This window comes from Copadichromis virginalis, linkage group LG1 (assembly GCF_057382275.1).
Source record: "Copadichromis virginalis isolate Kocher_CV1m ecotype Utaka linkage group LG1, C_Virginalis_male_GT1.1, whole genome shotgun sequence".
In the NCBI taxonomy this organism is placed as follows: domain Eukaryota; kingdom Metazoa; phylum Chordata; class Actinopteri; order Cichliformes; family Cichlidae; genus Copadichromis; species Copadichromis virginalis.
Window position 1 is genome coordinate 38,000,272 of NC_140618.1, and position 17,982 is coordinate 38,018,253.

The 17,982-nt window shown below is 43.8% G+C and overlaps 1 protein-coding gene across 1 annotated transcript in view; it reads left to right on the forward strand.

The window, feature by feature from the left end:
- Positions 1–1,671: 1,671 nt before the first annotated feature.
- LOC146719220 (nuclear receptor ROR-alpha A-like) overlaps positions 1,672–17,982 on the forward strand; it is a 171,517-nt gene continuing 155,206 nt past the window's right edge. The window contains exon 1 of the mRNA XM_085461793.1: positions 1,672–1,991. Coding sequence (XP_085317919.1) covers positions 1,841–1,991 — 151 coding nt within the window. The 5' untranslated portion in view covers positions 1,672–1,840. The remainder of the gene's footprint in view (positions 1,992–17,982) is intronic.

The following is a 17,982-nucleotide window of genomic DNA, read 5'->3' on the forward strand; positions in this document are numbered from 1 at the left end:
TGATGAAAAGGCAAAGAGGGAGGCAGTAAGACAGCTGGAAGGGTTCACAGAGCGGAGCGAGGCTGCAGGAGGGTCTACAGACAGATGAAAGCCGTCTGTGTTCAATCATCACTATGACCCGGGTCAGGCGGCGTGCAGTAAATATCCAGTCTATGATATACTGTGCAACAATTCTACTTTTCAAAAGTTCATTTTGTTCACTTGTCAGGGAGACGCTGTTTAGTGGCCATGTTTTTGTCCATCCCGTCTACATGCACAGTACTTAGTAACTCCACAAAGAGAGACAGCAAATAAAATATATATGAGATGGACGGACAGAGTCAGCTGGTGATCGCTCTTTTGAAGATGGGATATGAGAAGGTGTGCTCCAGCTTCAGGAGTATCATACTCCTTAACCTCCTTTAGAAGGTCTATGCCACCGTACCAGTCTGCCTGTTTGTTGGATCTCCAATTCAAAGGGAACAATATGTTTTTGTCCCTGTTGTGGAAAACTGGAGCAGGTCTTTAACCTCTCATGGATACTAGATGGTGGGAGTTTGGTGGTCTTGAAGAAGGCAAATGATTGCATGCTGTGGTGTTCCTTCCTGAGTGGGGGGTATCGAGCACATTTTACAGCCTTTCTGTCACAGCTGCAGCCCGGTTTGATTTGCTGACAGTCAGACTTGTGCCGACGAGCGTTAGAGTTTAGAGACAGGGCTGCTGTTTATCACAGATTCCATTTTTCAACTTTTATGGACAGAATTTTTTTGGCACGGCCAAAGAGTGAAGCTCTCTTGTTTGGTGGTAAAGTTTTGAAGGATAGGTTTTGCTTTTATCAAGTATGTATGACCCAAAAAAGGTCCCTCATTGCTCCATTGTAATGCAAGTGATAGGTAACAAACTGCAGTGATATGTTCTGCGCATCCCTGCGGTGGTGTAGATATATACATTTCATACATTTTGATTTGATTTTGATTTGATTTTATTGATTAGCATTCAAATTCAAATCTCAGTGAAAACAGTGGAAAAAAAAAACAGTGAAAACAGAACAAAAATCTACCATAAAGAAAGAAAGCATGAGACAAGGCTAATCAAAAGGTATTGGCTGAAGCATTTGCTTATTACGCCAACCCTTTTCACAAAATATCTCGAAATATACGAAAAGGTTTTGAGTTAAATCAAGTGGAAAACTGCAGATTCTTGAGTGACAGTGGGAAGATAGTAAGACATGAAAGTAAGTCTTTCTTAAAGAGGGAGGCAGTAAGACAGCTGGAAGGGTTCACAGAGCGGAGTGAAAGGAGTGAAAAGTGAAAAGTCTTTCTCTTTTACAGTTTTGCAGCAATTTTGGTTGGATTGAACTGTTTGAGGGGTTCTGGCCCCTGAGTTGTACGCTTGACAGCATTGCTTTATAGCAATGAGGACCTTTCATATGTGTTCACAGCAAGAACCTTTACTTTGGGTGCTATTTTACTGATAATGTGTCAGAAACTGACAGTCAGAAACTTTTACATGGTTCACACAGTGTGCAGGAGCCCAGCTGTCTTTGCAACAGAAACACTCCAACCTGCTCGCTACTTTGACAGCGCTCGCTTCGAGACTGCAGCCTGCCCATGTGTCAGCCTCCAGGGAGGGCAGCCGAGCTCTCTACAGCGCCGCCCTCCCTCTCTCTCAGCCCGGCTACTTCTCCTCCAAACGGCGCTCCTAGTAGCGACCTGACGGCCGCTCAGCAGTCGCGCTTCTGCCGCTGTTCAAACACACCACCCCACCAGCCGTTCGTGGGGGTTTTGATATTTCAGTAGCAGGCACCAACCACAGGGGGAGATCCGGTTCGTTTCAGGGAGTTTTTGTTTTCGGTTGATGGATGGAGTCGTCCCCGCAGGATTCAGCCAGCGAGGCGAGCAGGAGCGGCTCCGAGCCCGCTACATCAGCGAGCCTGGAGACTCCGCACCTCACACCGCCCAGGACACACAGCTCCTGCGGCTCCAGCTCCTCCGGCTCCAGCTGCGGCAAAGGTAGGACTGCTAATTCTAAAATGATGATTATTGTTATTGATCTCGGCTACATCTGTCACAGCTGTGAGTGTGTTTGAGCTGCAGCAGCAACTTCAAACGGTTTGTGTAGCAGTTTGATGTGTTGGAGCGCAGACATCCACTGACACGTGCACATTAACACCTCTGTGTGAGAACATCACTTTGATGTGGACGGAAAATGTCATGTTGAGCTGAAGGCATTTTATTTAACTTTAATTAATAAATAGTAAAATAATCGACTTAAAACGTGAAAGTGAATGAATGTCATACCCTTCCTGTTTGGCCGTTTTGCTATTTTTTTGTTCCAGTGAAAGGAAATCGTTTTTATAAGACTTCAGTTTTTAAGACAAACGTGTTCTCACTGTGTTAGCAGCTTGTGTACACCTTTCATGTCAACAATCAGCCCGCTCCAAAAATGTTTTTTCTTTTTACAGGTCAGTAACAAAGAACATGAAGCTATTGAACAAAAGTAGAAATTGTTGATTCATAACAGGAACACAGTGATTTGTGGCTCTTTTGTGGGGTGGCTGTGGCTCAGGTGGCAGAGCAGGTGGTGCTTCACCTGGTGGTTCCATCGCCGTGTGTCCATCAGATATCTTGGGCTAACCCCATGTTTTGTCCATCAGTGTGTGAGTGTTTGACAGAAAGCATAGAAAAAAGTGCTGTGTGTCGTCAGAGTGGAAAAGCACCGTATCAGAACTGGTTCATTTGTTAAACCCTGCTGCTCCAGCTGTGTCATCCAGATTTGAAATTATGAGGCGCAAATGTCAATTCCTTGTCATTTAGAAAATGACAATTTTTGTTGAGAAACAACGATTTGCGAGTTGTTGCAACAGTACATTTAACAAAAGACTGAACTGGAGGCTGTTACAACATTTAAAAAAAGATCGTAAGAGATCTAAATGAGTAAGAAGTAGAGTCAAAGGGACACAAAGAGACTTGAAATAACCAAATAAAGTGACTTAAAATGATCACACAAAGTCTCATGACAAGTCCACATCGACTACAGAGACTTAAAACCCCCAAAACACAGAATCAACCACAAGGAGACTCAGTACAACCCCAGGGTCTGAAGACGGGCACAAAGAGACTCCAAACAACTCCAAAGAATCAGAAAACAGCCAAACATTCAACACAACCACAGAGATTTAAATCAGCGACAGTTAAAAGAACCACAGACTCAAAACAATCAAAGAAGGACTTAAAACGACCACGGAGTCTCAAAATAACCACGAAACAAGTACTAAGAGGTTCAAAGTAACAGCTACAGTCTCACAACAGCTAAAACTACTACAAAGACTTTGAAAACAACCACAAATATATTGGTGGATATGTTTTTCAGCAGAATTATATTTTATAAGTTTTTATTATTTGATGGCCACCTAAACAGAGTGTCACGCTCTCACTTCCATGCAGTAATTAATACCAGTGAATGAAGCCATACGTCCCCTGTGAGCAGCTCACGGACCTGACGGCAGATTTTCCTGCTGCTCATTATTGGTATGCAGCCTGGAGAGAGAGAGGCGGTCAGATCGAACTTCATTGAGTTTCTCGGAGCAAAGTCGGTTACGTAACAGCTGTTTGAGGAGAAGGAGAAAAATCACAGTGAGTGTTTGAGCGGTGTTGAAATGGAGACGGGCAGATAGTGTGACTGTTTCTGAGACATGCAGTCAAAGCAGAGCCCTGAGGGGCAGAGTAAACAATGAAAGGTAAATAAAGCCAAATAAATAAAGCCAAGTCAATGGGTCAGATGCTGTGTTCAAGTTTGACTTGTAAAAACTGAGATGACTGTGGGGTGTGTGAATAAGAAAGGAAAGGTTCCCGTTGAGATGCAGAATTAGAGTCTTGATAAGGTGATGAAGCTGGTCCTCCATGAAAGAATAGCGACGGGTCCTCTCAGTGCTCAAAGTACAATTTGTCACTGAATGTCAATCCTGAAATCAGGGACTCGGGATTTCTGGGACTCGTCCCAGCCTGCTGTTCAATCCGAGCACATATTAATGGCTAAAAACTGGTGTGATAACATTTCACATTTGTTTTGTGAAATGAATAATCATGTTCAGGACACAATGTAGACATTTTCTCCTGAGCAGTGCTTACTGCATATTTTTTACATAAAAGGTTTTGCACAGAGTCTTGCTGGTACGCTAGTGCAGCTTTATCCACCCACAGCTCTGTGTGCATCAGTCAGTGTGTGGTGTACAGTAGGTCTTGGTGCAGCTCTCACTGCTTCAGCCTTCAGACACACCTCTGCCAGTGTGGGGAGAAAGAGAGCAATGAATGATTTATCCTACAGTAACTGGAGAACATAAGTAGGACCCGCTGAACAACAAATATAAACAAGTCATATCACATGAATACTTCTTCTCCTTTTTTAAAACATCTTAAAAATTCTGATGGTTTAAGATGTTTTAAGGCAGGGGTGTCCAACTCCAGGCCTCGAGGGCCGGTGTCCTGCAGGTTTTAGATGTGTCCTTGATCCAACACAGCTGATTCAAATGGCTAAATGACCTCCTAATCGTGTCTTGAAGTTCACCAGAGGCCTGGGAATGAACTAATCATCTGATGAAAACGGCGTTTTGTCTATCTTCACATCCACACTATTGTTTTTCATCCACACTGAAAATGCTTATGTTCCCGTACTGCGGATGTGTGAAACATAAGATGATTCAACCTGCCCTTTATTTACTTTCCGGCTCTGTGAAACGTCGCGGCAAAATGTCGAGGTGGAGTTGCTGCGAGTAACACTAGAGCACAAAGTTGCAAAAACGAGTGGGAATATAGACTCACTTTATATATATATAACAAAACAACTGCTGTACGATGCCGTCCGCCATCTTAGTTGAATTGGTCACATGACTGCACTACATGACTAAAATGCGTCATCGTTTTCGAAAGCCTCCGTTTTCGCCGTCCACACTGTGACATGAAAACAGTGTTTTCAAATGTATCCACTTTGGAGGGCGTTTTCAAAAAGCTCGGTTTTGCTTGACCAAAGACGCCGTCTCAGTGTGGATGGAAGGCCGAAACAGAGAGAGAAAGATGCGCTTTCAAACGTATTCGTGTGGACATGGCCTAAAGCCTTCAGGACACCGGCCCTCGAGGCCTGGAGTTGGACACTCCTGTTTTAACGTTTTTGGGCCTTTCAGCCATTACTGCTGGATAAGACAGTGAAGCAGACAGGAAAGGACGAAGAGAAAGTAAAGAGGTCAACATGCAGGAAGTGCATGTCTGTGGTGGCTTTGCAGCATATGGGTGCCTACTCAGCCTGGTAAGCGAAACTAGCGCTCAGTTCAAGATGTTTAATTTTTCTTCTTTTAAATACAAATTTACCTAAGCCTCTCTTGCTTAGGCTTGACTGAATGTCAGTGAAAGCCTGGAATAATTCAATAGCAACCATGCGGGATCACAACCAGAATCAGTGAGCACATTCTGGACGTACAGTCTCAGCGCCTTTCAACAGTACTTACAATAGACTGACACCTTGACTCCTCTGCGCTCACTTAATAGATACTGAATAGGCCATTAAAAGTGACTAGTGATTTTATCACTAGTCACTTCATGCACCACGGGTCCCTGATGATGAGATCATTTTACACTGTGTGTTATGTGTTTACTTTGTAATGTAAAGGTATGTAGACTTTTTAAAAGGCATCTTTAGGTTGAGATAAATCAATCTGGCAATTGCTGTCACGGTTTGAGACAATCACATGACCCCGTATGAGCAAGCACTTTGGCGAAAACTCCCTTTTAACAGGAAGTGCAGAGAGGTCTGTTAGGCTTGACTGGTACACCATAGATCTACACCATATTAAAAACCTAAAACTCAAAAGTTTAACTTCATTATGACAAAGATTCTTTGTGTGATTAAGCAAACTGTAAGCTTTCTTACAGAAGCTTTTCTTACAGCTTCTACGTTAACTCCCTCTGTAAATGTTCTTAGTGATTTATCCACAACAGGGTCTTTTGCCTCTTGTATTCAGAGGCAGAGTACACCATGGACATGTCACCAATACGACCCAGGGCTAACACAGAGTTACATCCACAGACTGACCAGGAACCTAATATGCATCTGTTTGGACTTTGAAAGAAGCTGTTGTACCTGTAGAGAACCCACATACCCACAGGGAGAACATGTAAACTCCACACAGAAAGGCCCGTGACGGTGCTGACCAATCAGAAATGTCCAGTGAATTGTTCATTTATCAACTAGACAGCTTGATTTGGAAACTGTAACTGCTAAACAGTGCTGAGTAACAGTTATAAAAACATGAATTTCACGGCTGCACAAACTTCCTGCATGGTCTGTAGCATGCAGCAGCACATTAATTGTGGTAGTCAGTGCAGCTCACTCCTGTAACTGACGCTTACATAATAACACATCAGTCATGAAATGGTGTGTTAGAGATGGATGATTAAAGCAACTGTGATTTTTAAGTTCGTTATGTGAAATGAATGAATGACTGTGTTAAATAATTTACATCACAATTGCCTGATTGTGGTTTTTGCTGTGTTATCGTGGCTCGTGAGGCGCTTTGACAGTCATTCTGTTCAGGATCCAGCCCCACCAGCGCTCTGCAGCAAAGCAGAATATCCATTCGTTTCATCAGCATGCAAAGAAGTCAAAATAACTGAAGCTGCTTTGGAAACCAAGAAGACATGGATATGAGTTTCTTTAATGTGCAAGTTATAATACAATGGAATAGAACTTTTGATCTAAAACAACAAGACTGGGTTTATTAAAAGTCACTTGAAATTTTACTTGAACCTGACCTTTGACCCCAGAGGTGCTGGTAAACAGACACAACTGCCTTGCAGCATATTTACACAAACACATTTGAGGTGTGACGGTTCATTTGGGCAGAGTGTTGTTACACTGACTGACACCAAGTTTGAGCTTCCACGGCAAAGTGTGAAGAGTTGCAGGGTTTTTATCATTTTCATTTCCTGTGTTGATGCTGATGTAGACTTCATGTCTGGCTTTCACTCCCTTGAAAGGACCTCACAATATTTATCATGCGTTACTAATTTTACAGGCTCTGTCTGTCATTTTTACATTTCTTAATAAGTAGTTTTCTTTTATTCTGAGCCTTTGGCATGGGGGTACAGTGATTAGCAGGAGTGGTTAGCAAGAAGGTCCTGGGTTTGAATCCAGGCTGGGGGCTTTCTGTGTGGAGCTTGCATGTTCTCCCAGCGTCTGTGTGTTTTCTCTCCGGGTACGCCGGCTTCCTTCCACAGTCGAAAAACATACATGGGGTTAAGTTAACTGGTGATTCCAAAATTGAGCACAAGTGTGAATGTAGGCATTAACGGTCGGACGTGGGTGAAGCCTGCCTCTTGCTCTGTGATACCTGGATTAGATTCCTGGCAATCCTGAAATAACTGGATGGATGTTTTAATAAATGGCAATCACACAAAATCTCAAAATCTAGTTGTAGAGCATGTATCTATGGAGCTCTATGGAGAACATGTAGTGCTGCAGGAATGAGCTGTAAAAAAGTGTCGAGACACGCCTCATTTCACTGTATTTTGCTAAGAAAATTGCAAAAATGTGTCAGTATTTGTATGTATTGCAAACATGGAAATTCTGATGATCTTGAAAATCAATATTTGGTCTGACCACCTTTGTTCTTCGAACAGTCTGAACTCTTTGAAGCAAACGTTCCTGTAATATCTTTAAGTGGTCCCCAGGAATAGTTCAGCAGGTTTCCTTCTTTGGATGTTTCTGCCTTTTGTTCTGTTTCCTGTCCAGTTGACCCCACATTGCTTCAACAACGTTAAGTCTGGGCTCTGGGGAGGCCAACCCATGATAGTGTTTCTTTTTGTCTCCTTCTATCCAAGTACGCTTTTATATTGGCAGTATGTATAGGATCACCATCATGCTGAAAATACAGCTTTTGCCAATCAGGTGCTTTCCATCAGTTTTCAGGATTTCCCAAACTACTGCCTGAAACGCAGCTTCAGCCTGTAACAGACCTCCTGCTGTGATGTGCTCTCCTGACCTCCTCTGTGCATACTTGAGACATTTTGAACCAAAATTCAAATGTGGATTCTTTACTCCATAAACCTCGTTGACACTGATTTTCAGTCAGGTTCTTGTGGAACATGAAATACATCAGCTTAGTCTTCCTGTTTTCCTTCTTTACGAACAGCAGCTCCTCCACTGAGACCCTTTTTCATGTGAACAGCCGACAGACGGTCCTGTGTCAGGCCTTTGCTGAATTTCTTCCTATTCCTTAAGAACATGACTTTCAGGTATTGTTGATAGCTGTAGATCAGATTTTAGACCTGATACTGATAATTTGATGTAAATTATTGTAATGTTTTACAATACATCACTGTAACAAAGTCTGTAAAGATACTATTTAAAATGTTTTTGTTGTTAAGTTGTCTGATATTTTCAGTAGTTTGCCCTTGAGTTAGATGCCCTTTTAATGCTTGAGTCATGAGTCACATTCAGTGTTAAGTGGTTTAAAAATCTGAACTGGAAATTAGTGAAAATGCAGCCAATGTCAAGAATAAGAACATTGAAAGCCTGGAGAACTACTCCTCGAGACTAATACAAAAAAATACACAAAGGTCTGGCTGCTTGGAAGCAGAACATAAAGACTTGGGCAGTAAAGTAAGTTTAAACAGTTTTACACTTTGAGTCCCTCATCTCAAAGTCATTGTCTGTTGTTTCCTTTTTGTTTTTTTGAATGTCTGAAATTAAATCAGGATTTCTCCTACAAAATAAAACACACAAGCAAGTGCTCCTAAAATGTGAACCTATTTCTTTTTGGTGTGCAGTTTATCTGTATTTGTTTAGTGTTTGTAAAGTGCACTGAGCCCTGCAAATCATTCACAAGATCATACATTTGGCATTACTACTGAAAAAACATTAAAGCAATAACATATCCTTTAAAAAAAGAACAAATATAATAAAAATATCGACGATAATATTAGACGCTGTCAGATGTCCTTTGTGACCCCAAAGAGGATTTGTTTCTCCAGCTGAAAAAGTGAGTGTAATCCACTACTCTACGAGGCAATTAACAACAAACTGTCAAAATATTTAGAAAACAATGTCTGGAAAATATCAATTTTGGAACCAAATAAACTTTTAGAAGAAACAAGCAAATTTAAGAAGATTTATGAGGATTAAAATTAACTACATTTTCTCACTTTGTACATAAACTGTACAACATTAAAAAAAATGTGCCCAAAATATGGTTGGAATAAAAAAAATGAATTATAATCTTCAATGCCAAGTGAGTGTCCAAAAGTGTAAAGTGTTCAACTCATGTTTGAAAAAAGTTAATTTACGATTTGAAAAGGTCATAAAATGTTACGTATTGGTATAAACAAGGTGCTGCGAATCCAGAAAAGTAACTGAGCTGAAGCACATTTTTCTCATTTAAATCAATTCAAACAAAACGTATGCGTAGTTGAAATAGAAAGCACACACTGCTCAGTCGTACACTCTGGTGGCAGTACTGCTATTTCTGACGGTACTTGAAAGCAGCGGGCGTGTTACGTAACAGGTCTCTGGCAGAAGGGGCACAGAGCCAGAGCCTTCAGTGTGGGAGAGTGAAGGCTTTAAAAACCGAGCTGTGAAGAGCCTTAAAGCTGAACGCTAACTTTCTGACACTCATTTGGGAGAAGAGGAGCAGAGCTCTCATTCTGTGTCTTCTGTCACATTGATTTCACTTTGTTTTGATTTCACCAGCTTTTCTGTTTCCCTTATTTCTGATTACTTAATTTTGCCCCTATATGTTACATATCTCACTGTCTATCTGTTTTTCTGCTGCCTAGCCTGTCCTGTCTCCCCAATGTAAGTTTGTATATTGTATGTATTGTGTGTATGGTCGACTAGGTCTGTCGTTTCAGCTGCAGGCAACTGCAACTGACAAATAAAGCTGATCCTTATCCTTCACATTCATTGTGCTGTGTTTATGCTGTTTTCATGGCTCTTTTATTGGGATGTCAGAAGGTAGAGTGAGTCGCGCACCAATCAGAAGATCAGCGATTTGTTCGCTGGCTTTTCCGTCCTACATGTTAAAGTATGCTTGGGCAAGATGTTGAACCCCAAATTGCCCCTGATGCATTCGTGTGTGTCTTAATGTTAGAAAACTCACTTTGGTATAGGGAGGGGAAAAAGCTCGTGTAATCGGGTGCACACAGCTTGAGTGCTCAGTTAGAGTAGAAAAGTGCTAAACCAGTACCAGACCCTTTACTTGTTGTTAATAATGTTGTAGTGTCATACACTTTTTAACTTTTTACTTGTATGCGGTCTCACAAATGAACAAAAGTGCGTCACCCATTCATATTTTACTCATGGCCAAAGAGAATGCTGCGTTCACCTACAGATGATAAAATAAAATGTATGTCACATGGATCCAAGTGGACCCTCGTCACGGGTGGGTAATGCAGACCAAGTGTGGGTGCCTGGTCTGAACTGACAAAAGCCTCTTCAGGTAACAACAATGACATATTTAACTACTTGATCAGAAGGTTGAGGGTTCGATTCCCCTGAGGTACCCCTGAGCAAGGTACCATCCCTACACACTGCTCCCCGGGCGCCCAATGGCTGCTTCACTGAGTGAATGGGTTAAATGCAGAGAGGAATCTCCCCACGGGGATCAATAAAGTACACATTATTATTATTGTCACAGACGTTCTGAAACTGCAGGTTTAAAATTCTTAGCCTTCCTCAAAAAGCTGGAGGCACACAAATAAGACCACATCTGTTCGTAGTTTTGTACTTCTGCAGTTGTTTTGTCCTCATATTTTCAGCATTTGTGTCCACAGAGCTTTGATGTCATCATGTCTTTGTCATTTTATCTTCTTTTTTCTCTCCCCTGTTGTCTTCTTTTCCTGTGGGACTGTGATGGACCGAGTTGAAAAAGCAGGAGGAGTCACAGGAATTATTAGAAAAATAGGGTTTTTATTTATTTAACCCCCAAAAATTATATTTACAAAAGTAATAAATGTTGAGCTCATAAGAGAGGTGAAAGAAACAAAACTCAACTCAGGCAAAGGACCGCAAACTTAACCATGCAAAGGACTACCCAATCAAACATGACTGACCTCAACATGAAACGATACACAGGGGTTTATATAATGGCTGATCAGACCACTATGACATACGAAGGGTAAATAAACAAAACACAATCGTAAACAACAAACAATGCAGTATAGTCTGGTTTGTTTATAAACTAAACACCAAAGAAGGAAATCAAAACTACTAAACCCTAAATTCAAATATTTAATTAAGTACAACTACTTTGTTTTTAAATTAAAGAAAACACACATTCTCCCCTTCAGCAGGAAGTGGTGGTGCGGTCCAATTATCCCTCTTTGCATTTAGTGGTTTCAAACCCTGTCCACCACCTTTTGTCTGGCAACTCCCAGGGATGATGGCAGGTAAGAGTAAAAGAATGCGAAAAGCAGCGGCGGCGGGGCAGGTGAAGCAACTCCAGAGGCCGAAGGGCAGCGGTGGCGGCCGGCCACGCGGCAAGCAGTGGCGGCGCCAGAGCAGGTCCGGAGGCCGACCATGCGGAAGGCAGCCCGGCGACGACCTTGTTCAGGGGGCCGCCCTAAAGACCTGGAAAGTATAGATGGCATGATACCACTTTTTTATGTCTGATACCAATATCATAAATTTGGATATCTGCCGATACCGCTATAAATCCGTGTGTTTTTTAATCAATAAAATGTTCTTTTTAAATATCTTGCTGCATTTTGTATAAGTTGATACTCAAGTTTAAAAAACAAAAGTAAACTAAATCTATTTTGTTATACCTGTATGCAAAAAATACACTGCAAAATACAAATACAAAAATATTTCATAGTTCAGCAAAACTGATCAATCTAAGAAACTTAAACCTGCACCATCCTCCCTGTTCTGGTATTTTAAAGAGTAAGCAACCTAACTAATAGGGTTGCCAACTCCCAGCAAAAAAAAAAAAAAAAAAAAAAGGGAACCACCCCCCACCTCATGATGCTTAATCGACATAATCAACTGTAATTTAATGCACGTGTAAAAAAAAAAAAAAAAAAAAAAAGCACGGAAATCAATAATTTTTCTACAATAATTAAATAGATTCAACATCTTTCTTCAACAGAACTGCAGACTGCACAGATGGTATCTTCCCAAAGGAAAAAGTACTATAGCTTACTAGGGTATATTAGACTTAATAGTTACTATATACAATAATGGACTTCTATACATGTTACATCAGATGAAAACTTTGGGTGTAAGATTCGGATAATTATTTATTAAAAGTTATACATTTTAAATGAGAATAAGAAAGAAAAGTATGTCTTTGTGCCCCCTTTTCCCTGTTCATGCCGTATTGGCCCCCCTGGCTAAACTTTGCTAGATCTGCCCCTGCACAGTTACGTCAGCTACGTAGAAAAAGATCCTGGTGTAGAAAGTAATATTAAATAAATTCTAACAGATTATCAAGCTTAAACGTGCTGCTGTTGTTCAGCCGCTGGTTTCCTCTATCTGGTGCAAAGTGGGCCAAAAACAAACAAGAGAGACGGGCGACAGAAAAGCCGATCAGCTGATCATTAATCAGTTTCATGATTGAAGTAGTAGCAGCAGAGGGAGGGAGAGAGAAGAGGCAGTCGCTCCCAGTATTCGCTGGGAAATGCTTTACAAGCATTCAGAGATGAAGTTACACACTTGCCTTACTTCTCTCTGGGATAACTTTCTCGGAGATGAAATGCTGGTTTGGCAGTGTGAAGCGAGGATCCAAATGCTCAACCAGACCGCCGACAGGTCTTGCATGCCACAGCCGCTCTATCACGAGACGCATACTCCTCCGACGTGCTAAGGTTATGAGCCGAGTTATGCCATGTCGCTAGTTTAGTAAGGTGCTTTTGTGATATTGAATGGATTGGACATCCGATCCAGTAATTTAAGTCAGTATCAGATCTATACCGATATGTAATATCGGATCCGTCCATCTCTCTTTTTTTTTTTTTTTTTTTTTTTTTTTTTGTAAGCACGCACTTTATTTTAGTTTGTTATTACCGGGGAAATAGTTTGTACTTATTTTATTGTGTTAAGTACATTTCTTGGCAGCTGCAGTGTTTCAAATATACAATTTTGTGCACTGTTACTCTGGTGTGGTTCTTCCTTATTGATGTTTATGCCTTGGGCTCCTGACGATCCCAGATTCTCTGGTGTTGGCCTAGTGACAGTTTAGTTGTTCTTCTTTTTCTTTTTTTTTTGCCTGTCCCGTTTGGCTCTTTTGCCATCAGAATTGTTGTCTAAAGGCAAAGAAAGATGCCCAACGGATTTACTTTACCAAACTGACCATCCCAGCCTTGCCGTAATGGTCCATTTGATTCACCTTTTATTGTTTATTTTATTTTCACTTACTGAATACGGGACAGACTTGACTGGGGGAAAGAAGGGGAGAAAGAAAGAGGGAAAGAGAAACAGCTGAGAAGAGGGACGGGGGAGAAGGGCAAAAAACAAAAACCAACAGAATGGGCAGAGAAAAAAAAATGCATATATCAATCACCTGGGTCACCTGCTGAGAAAGAAAAAAGAAAACAAGCAGAAGAGAACAAGAGTAATAGAATAAACAACATCACAATGATATATGGGAATATGACAGTAAATACTAAATGTTAAACATTATTGTGCAGCACATAAGATCAACAGAACACAGTGTGCTTTGAGGTAGGAGCCAAAAAGGGTGTAGTTTGTGGGTGTGATCACCCGTGTGTACACCTGTGAGCATGGACGCGCTTGTTTTTTTTTTTTTAAAAGGTTCCTTCATGTAATGATCTGCTAGAGGGTGTGGGGGGGCCACAGCCCCATCCTCCAGGGCATGAAGCAGGTATGGAGGAGATCAAAACTCCAGACAAGAGGTCCCCAGAAAACAAGAGACCAAGGAAGACCAACAGAGGGGCAGCCGCGCCACTGTCCCAGAAAGAGCTGAGGAGAGTCCCAGATGAGGGCTCACTCAGCAGCCGCGGAGCAGAAGCCAGGGGGAGTTGCAGTGACGCGCCCGTGAGCTCCGCCGGCAGCCAGCCGTGCCTGAGTGACCGAGCCCCAGGCCGAGAGGCCGGGGGCACCCCACCTCCGAAGTGGCCCGAGCGAGCCCCAGGCTCCAGGCCCCGATAAGCGGCAGCCAAGGAGTGAGCCGGGGTGTACCTGGATGCCCACCCCCAGACACAAAGAACCACCAATGCACCGATATCTGAGGGAGTCCGCCACTGGCAGGGGAAGTGGTGGTGGGGGGAGATAGACCTCCAAACCTTGGAGGGCCTGAGATGTCCCCAGAGAGGTGGCGTCTGATACCCAACCTGACATATAGACACAGACATACAGGCACACACAAATACAAACATCCATTCCCACCCTCGTCCATCTCTACTGGAAAGTGGCCAGCAAAGGCGAGGTGGTTCAGGCCGAACTGGACCGGACAGTGGTGTAGATGTGGCAGAGGCAGGACCAGGTGAGGCAGAGGCAGGACCAGGCGAGGCAGAGGCAGGACCAGGTGTGGAAGCCAGAGGCAGAGGCGCTGCAGGCGACGGCATGGAAGCCGCAGGTGGATGCGCTACAGGCTGGATAAGATCCCTTGGACCCTCCAGCAGAGACAGACGAAGGCTGAAGCAGCCCCTCGGACCCTCCAGCGGAGACAGATTGCTGAACGGGCCCCTCTGACCCTCCAGCGGACACGAGGAAGTGCTGGACGGCCTCTCCAGAACCCCCAGCGGATGAGGCAGACGGCGGCGTGGGAGCCACGGAGTGAATGATGGGCTCACCCGAGCTTTCAGCAGGAGCTGATGCAGGGCCAGAGGGTATTGGGACCCCTGGCCAAATGTGTAGCTGACCAGGTGGGTGAATGTGTAGCTGATTAGGAGACTGAACTGTTACAGGGGACAGAACTGAGGGTGACTGCACAGGGGACTGGACTGAGGGCGGCTGAGCTAATGGTTCAGGTGCAAATGGAGCTGCTGATGAAAGAGTTAATGGCTGAGCTACAGGGAGCCGAGCTGAGGACTGAGCTACGGGTAGCGGGGACACTGGTGACTGAACAGGTGGCGACTGAGCTGCTCACTGTAGTGATGGTTGGTGTGGACGTAGGACAGGTGGTGGTGTTGGTTCCTCTGAGTCTGCAATGACGATGAAGGGTGCAGGCACCTGCTGGACACCAGCCGCTCCCACCTGAGGAGTAGGTACATGTGCAGAGATCGGCTGGGTCCTGGTGGGCCTCACCTCAGGGGTTGGCACAGGTTTCGGCAGCGACTGGGAAGCTGCTGGCCCCCACCTGAGGAGCTGATACGGGTGCAGGGGCCAGCAGGGCCTCAGCCGGCCTGGAAACCGGAGCGGGGGCCAACTGGGACTCAGCCCTCCCCGCCTGAGAAACAGAGACAGGTGCAGGGGGATGCTGAGCCATAGCCGTCCCAAGAACTGGAGCACAAAGAGACAGAGGAGCTGGCTCAGAAAGACCAGTCCCCGTGCGACAAATTCTCTGCTCAGAATGAGCAGATGAAAAACAGTCCCTTTGGTCCATAGGCTTAACATAAACAGTCTCAGACAGTATTACTCCCGGCTCAGAAGGAACAGGACCCAGACAGTCTTTTATGTCCTTTGGGCCAGTAGAAGTGGCCTCCATGGAAACTGTCTCACAGTTTACACTTTCAAAGATTACAGAACCTGAGTTAGCCGACCTAGACTTTAAAAACACTGGGTAAACAGATGCCGAGTTCACCTCAAAGTGAACAGCCTCAGAGGAAACTGTTTTTTTACCAGCAGAAGGGGCACTGGATTCTCTGTCTCTTTTCACGGCAGGACCTGAGGTTGCATGCTGAGTAGAGGCAGGAGACGAACAGTCTTTTATATTCACTAAACCAGAATTATCACACATGAAAGGCTGATTCTTTCTCCAGGCTGAGAGGGAGTAGGACAAACGCAGTTCTGTAACATAAAATTAGCCCCAGGAAGGGGAGTCTCGAGCTGAGCTGCCATGGAGACATTAACAGTCCCAGTAGCTACAACTAGTTGGGAAGGAGCAAAACAAAATGGGTTGTTAGACTCCACTGAGCTGGCACTGGTGTGAAAAACAGTCCCCAAACTTTCTGAACTGGAACCAACAGTCCCAAATGTAACGGCATCAACGTTTTCAGGCTCAGCAAGTGAAAAAAAAAAAGAGTCCCTCTCACTCACCACGTTTGGCGGCTCGGAGGTACTGGAAACCGGTCATGAAGAGGGGCGCCGGCGGCGTGTATGCTGCTTACCCCTGGAAGGGTGAGCTGGAGTGTCCTGGGACGTTATATTTGGTCTTCGAATGGCTGCAATCCAGGCCATCCGTCGGCTCTTTGTTACTTCGGAAACACAGCTTGAGCAATTTCTCTTCCACTACGGAATCCGATAAAAACCGATCTCTTTACCCGTCGGCTTCCCATGGCTGTCATGTCACCGGCTATTGCAGTGAAAAATACAACAGCTTCTTGCCATTCTTTGTGTTTCTTTTTATCGCTGTGTGACTGTTTTCTTGTGCCTGCGTGCGCTAGTACCGCTTGCCACTGGTACCTACAATCCTTTCCGGTTTTGACGTCACATTTTCAATCTCTATGAGTGAGGAGGGAAGACACGGGGAGCACAGCTGAGGACAATTATGCATAACAAGACAGGGAGGATATGTAACTGAAAATGCTAACCCAAGATGTGGACCTTAAACGTAACACAGGAAGAACACAGAGACACAGACAGGAGGGGAGAGAGAGAGAGCACGGGGAGAGCACAGACATCATGGGCTGGGGAAACATGGGATAGAACACGAGGGGAAACCAGGCACAGGAGCTCAGAACTATATGAAGACAAATACACAGAGGGAGACATAGGAGCAATTACACCAGGAAATCTGACAACAAATAGCTAAACATAACAACCTAGAGACTAAACCATTAAACTAACAAGGTGTACTCAAACCATAATACAAAATAACAAAACACAAAAACTGAAACCGCTGGGTCATAAGACCCAGGATTGATGTAAGGATGTACTGATAATACAGATGCTGCTGGGCAGTGGTGGTCCTAGCCCTTTTGGCGCCCTGGGCAAACACTTCCTTTTCAACTTTTCTTGTCCATCTTCCATTGGTTTTAATTTTGCACTCCAGTATGAACACCCATCCCCCAACCCGAGGATCACCACAACATAACCTAATAGACCTACACCTTAGTTCACAGATTTACTGTGTTTAGGGTTTATTTCTGGGATTTCACACAACCCAGGATTCAAACCAAGAATACATAATGGGCTTGGATTTACATCATTATGAATGAAATGTGCTCTATTTCGAAGCAGCCGGCCCCTCCCCTTTCGACAGGTTGTGTGTGAAACTTTAAAACCTCAAACTGTAAAATATAAATTTTAAATTGTAATTGATCCCTTTATCCCAGTCCTAAAGTTATATTTATTTTCTTACTCTTCCTATATTTATAGTTTGTTTACTTTCACAGCTGTAACTGGAGCCTCGTCGTCTCGTCTCTCTATATACTGGACTGTATGTAGTGGAGATGACAATAAAGTATACTTTGACTTCAGCAGCGAGCAGGCGCACCGAGGGCTCTCGCACTCACTTTTCGCGTATAGAATTTCGAAAAAACATCGGTGCAAATAATAAGTCTGTATCATGATGTCTGGTGTTTTCGTGTTTGTTTTGTTTTTATTTTGTTTTATTTTGCAAGTTGGTTATTAGATGCTACTCCAACCAGCCAGAGAACCCCCGCCCCGCCCTCTCCTCCCTGTGCCGCAAGCAGCAGGCGCACCTCGCAAACAGAGGGCGCCCTTACTCCCAGCAAATGGGCGATAGAAAACCGATCGGTGCCTATGCCATTCCCAATATGCGCTGGCTGACATCGGGGCAGCATGAGTACGAGCAATTTTTTGGGGTTTTTTTTGCCGATGCCTGTGATGCCGCCCCGGGCAACCGCCCGTTTCGCCCTTTATCAAAAACCG